Genomic DNA, 4,768 nt, shown 5'->3' with positions numbered 1-4,768 from the left:
GACATCAGGAAAAACTTCCTGACTGTTAGAGCAGTACGACAATGGAACCAATGACCTAGGGAGGTTGTGGGCTCTCCCGCTGTAGAGGCATTCAAGAAGCAGCTGGACAACCATCTGTCAGGGATGCTTTAAGGTGGATTCCTGCACTGGGCAGGGGGTTGGACTCGATGCCCTTAGAGGCCCCTTCCAACTCTACTATTCTATGATTCTTTGAAATAGTCAGGTGCTCAGCCAGACACTGAATGCTCAGGACGTATTTAGCATGCATATATGAAGGAAATGGGGCATATGGGATCTCTATATTAAGAGACAGAGTGCTTCTTTTTAATTTTTAAAAAGGTAACCACCTTATCCTTCATTAACTATCATATATACTAATACAACAACTTCTCACAACTTCTGCACCCCAGGCTAATCTTCCTATTATTGATTGATCAATAAAATATTCAATTGATCATTGTATTCATTAATTTAATCTAATTCATTCCTAAAGTACAGGCTTTATTAAAGACTTTTTTTTTGTCTAAAGCATGCTTTTCTTTTCTTTTCATTTTACTTCATATTTCCCTAATCATCATCCTTTACATCAGCCTTCCTCAACCTGGGGCGCTCCAGATGTGTTGGACTACAACTCCCAGAATGCCCCAGCCAGCTGGCTGGGGCATTCTGGGAGATGCAGTCCAACACATCTGGAGCGCCCCAGGTTGAGGAAGGCTGCTTTACATTAATCTGACGGATTTAATTTGGTGTTTCTTCTTTCCTCTTATTGTTAAGCTACCAATATTCAACTGTAATTAACCAAAAGTAAATTAATTCAAAAATCTCTGGAATTGGACCCAATTCATTCCAAATAGCCCAGTGAAATTATTGGGCCTGTTCAGACATACACACTAAACAATGGTAAGGCCGCTAACCCTCTTGCAGCAAATGGTTAGTGAGCATGTTTAAATCATGGTTATATAGCCACCATGGTTAGGAATAGTTCACACAACGCGCTAAGCCATAATGTTTAGCTCAAAATGCTTAACCACTGTGATTCAGTGGGTCTGTTCAGATGACACTTCAGGCTCAATGGTTAGTGAAACTGTGGTTCTCTGGGATTATTTATTTATTTATTTATTTATTGCATTTTTATACCACCCAATGGCCGAAGCTCTCTGGGCGGTTCACAAAATTAAGACCATTCAAAGTATAAAACAACAGTATAAAATCATAATATAAAATACAATATAAAAGCACAACCAAGATAAAATCAGCAGCAATGCAAAAATACAAATTTAAAATACAAATTTAAAACAGCAAAGTTAAAATTAATTTACAGACTGTTAAAATACTGGGAGAATTAAAAAGGTCTTCACCTGGCATCTAAAAGAATACAGTGTAGGTGCCTGGTGAACCTCCTTAGGGAGCTCATTCCACAGCCGGGGTGCCACAGCAGAGAAGGCCCTCCTCCTGGTAGCCACCTGCCTCACTTCTTTTGGCAGGGGCTCACGGAGAAGGACCCCTGAGTATGACCTTAGGGTCTGGGCAGGTACATATGGGAGGATAGCCTGGCTCCAAGCCATTTAGGGCTTTAAATGCTAATACCAGCACTTTGAATTGGGCCCAGACTTGGACTTTTTTGTGAACCACCCAGAGAGCTCCGGCTATTGGGCGGTATAGAAATGTAATAAATAAATAAATAAATAAATGAAGCTGGAAGAGGACTGCCATAATGTGGTCTCATATTAGCACTAAGCGCAAGCCATGCTGTCACACACAACACTTTAAGCCATGGTTAGAGCCGCTAACCCTGCTGCACACGGTCTAACTGTGGTTAGTGAGTGAGCAGAGTTTAGCAAAACGCATTGCACGAGACACCTCACAGTCTGCTGCTTAACCAAAAGCCTTAACCAGCAGGGTTTAAGGTGTCTTCTGAACAGGCCCAAATGTGTCTTTTGAACAAAAATCGTAATGGGATCCACAGAACTCCCACTGCTGTAATCTATTTCATTTATTGCTGTTATTTGTAACCAAAAGTTTTGCATAACTGGGCAGCTCCACCACGTGTGTAGCATGTCTGCTTTTTGACATTTAGAGGCAAGGTAAATAGTACATGTTGGGAACAAAGCAACTCTACATCTTCTCCTGTTTGTGAGCCCCCGGGGACATTTGGTTGGGCTGCTGTGGTAAACAGAATGCTGAGGTAATTGGATCTTGGTCCGTAAGAGCAAGTTCTTACGTTCTTATTGATTTATTTCCACCTGGCAAAGGGAGAAGACACAAGTCTACAAGACACAAGACAGTCTCCCCAAAGAGAATGGAGTCCACAATGGTATCCGCGCTTCCCGTTCTCCACACCGCTTCTGAAGTCTCCACTATTTCTCCTGATGACATTGCATATAGGGAGCAATACGCCTTGATGAAAAGGATGAGCGTTGTCTCAATGGTAATCTACAGCCTGGCCTTCGTGTTGGGGGTCAGCGGTAACGGGCTGGTCATTTTCATCACTGGTTTCCGTATGAAGAAGACGGTGAACACTGTCTGGTTCCTCAACTTGGCCATTGCTGATTTTACCTTCACCCTCTTCCTACCCCTGAGCATCGCCCACGTAGCCCTGGAATTTCATTGGCCATTTGGCCTGGTAATGTGCAAGATTAATAGCACCTTAGCATTCCTCAACCTTTATGCCAGCGTTTACCTCCTTATGGTCATCAGTGTAGACCGCTGCATTTCTGTGAGGCACCCTGTGTGGGCTCAGAATCACCGCACACCCCATCGGGCTTCCGTGGTGGCCTTGGGGGTTTGGATTCTGGCTTTGGTGTTGTGTTCTCCAAATGTCTATTTCAGGGATACACTAAACCACCCAGAAGATGAGACTCTGACCATCTGCTATAACAATTTCGGCAACAGTACAGAGGTAACGAATTCCTGGCATCGTGGTCTGGTCATCAGCCGATTCATCTTTGGCTTTGTCATTCCCTTCAGCGTCATCGTCGCTTGCTACGGAGCAATTGTTCTGAGGCTGAGGAGGAACCGGTTGGCCCCATCAAGCAAGCCTTTCAAGGTCATTACAGCAGTGATTGTGGCCTTTTTTGTCTGTTGGTTCCCCCTTCATGTTTTCTCCTTTCTTGAGTTAGAGGGCGGAGAGCGAGAAGAGCTGCATTTGGTATTGGCTATTGGTCTTCCCTTGACGTCTAGCCTGGCCTTCATCAACAGCTGCCTCAACCCCATCCTGTATGTCTTCATGGGGCATGATTTCAAGGAGAAGCTGAGACGCTCCCTCTTCTCTGTCTTTGAGGATGCCTTTGCTGAGGAGAGCAGCCAGTGCACAGCAAGCACCAAGACCAAGTCTTCAATGGAGTTGGAGTCCCAGGACAGATAAATCCTGCTGACCACCCAGCTTCCAAACTCCCCCACCTTCAGTGCAAAGTCATCACCTGCATCCCGTCAGAATCTGCCCTGCATTGCCCATCCGCTGCACTTGATTGTCCATTGCTTTTAGACTTGGTTTGCGCAACCACATTTGAGGATGTGCAAAAGTTGCACTGAAGTCAAATGGCCAGATCCAGGAAGGGAGACAGCTGCATGCTGCTGATGCTGATGCACGTCTGGTTGTGCCTGTGCATTCCATTTCGATGCTCAACTGGTCCCCAGTGAAATTAGGTACGTGAACGTCCATCAGGGGCCACTATTCAACCAAGCAGAACTGGAGATGGATCAGAGCCAGCATCTGCTATAAGCTGACTTTCAACCCAAATATTATTATGCTGTAAGCTAGTATATGAAGCACATGAAGAGCAACCAGTGCTTAGTCAGTGGAGGCTGGTAGGTCTGATTGCGGTGGGGCCGTGATTCCATTCTGGCTTACAGTCAAAACCAGCCAGAACTCTAAAAAGAACTATCCAAGGTGCTGAACCAATATGGCCACAGCTAGATCCTTATCCTGGGATCATCCAGGGTTCGCCCCTGCCTGAGCACTGGATCCCCTGTGTGTCACCTAGGCCACAGCTAGACCTGAGGTTTATCCTGGAATCATCCAGGGTTTGCCCCTGCCTGAGCACTGGATCCCCTGTGTGTCACCTAGGCCACAGCTAGACCTGAGGTTTATCCTGGGATCATCCAGGGTTCGCCCCTGCCTGAGCACTGGATCCCCTGTGTGTCACCTAGGCCACAGATAGACCTGAGGTTTATCCTGGGATCATCCAGGGTTCACCCCTGCCTGAGCACTGGATCCCCTGTGTGTCACCTAGGCCACAGCTAGACCTGAGGTTTATCCTGGGATCATCCAGGGTTCGCCCCTGCCTGAGCACTGGATCCCCTGTGTGTCACCTAGATGAACGGGTTTGACCACTGGATGATCCAGGGATAAACCTTAGGTCTAGCTATGGCTTGTGTTACAGAACCTTGGATAGCTCCTTCGCCATTCTGGCTGGTTCTGACTGATACCCACTATGGGTTCACAGCTCCACCAAACTCGAAGATACCGTCCTTCACTGGCTTAAGCTCAAGATCTATATAAAAAAGACAGTTCCCAGAATTTCCATCACACTGTAGTGTGATCAGGAAACAGACTTTAGAATGGCCCGTGCAGATGGGAGCAGGCTTAATTCTCGAGCATTGAAGACACCAGGGAGAGGGATCAGCCTCCACCTCAATGTTGTATCTAGGTGCTCCCCCTTACTCTCTCCTCCATAAGTCAATGGTTGCCATTCATAAGTATGGATGAAAAATAAAATGCTTATTTGGGGACATTGTTGGCATTGTTGACCATTGTTGGTCAATCCCT

The 4,768-nt window shown here is 46.1% G+C and overlaps 1 protein-coding gene across 1 annotated transcript; it reads left to right on the top strand.

Annotated features, from left to right (window-relative positions):
* The first annotated feature begins 2,398 nt into the window (after positions 1-2,398).
* LOC134407956 (chemerin-like receptor 1) lies at positions 2,399-3,374 on the top strand. Its single transcript, XM_063139979.1, has one exon. The coding sequence runs from the start codon at positions 2,402-2,404 to the stop codon at positions 3,362-3,364; it is 963 nt and encodes a 320-aa protein (XP_062996049.1). The 5' UTR covers positions 2,399-2,401; the 3' UTR covers positions 3,365-3,374.
* The last annotated feature ends 1,394 nt before the right edge of the window (positions 3,375-4,768 follow it).

Source organism: Elgaria multicarinata, chromosome 13 (assembly GCF_023053635.1).
Source record: "Elgaria multicarinata webbii isolate HBS135686 ecotype San Diego chromosome 13, rElgMul1.1.pri, whole genome shotgun sequence".
In the NCBI taxonomy this organism is placed as follows: Eukaryota; Metazoa; Chordata; class Lepidosauria; order Squamata; family Anguidae; genus Elgaria; species Elgaria multicarinata.
This window is presented reverse-complemented; position numbering and strand designations above follow the sequence as displayed.

Bases quoted from the DNA above. Each gene is read 5' to 3' on its own strand.
- LOC134407956 (XM_063139979.1), top strand. From the start codon at position 2,402: ATGAAAAGGATGAGCGTTGTCTCAATGGTAATCTACAGCCTGGCCTTC.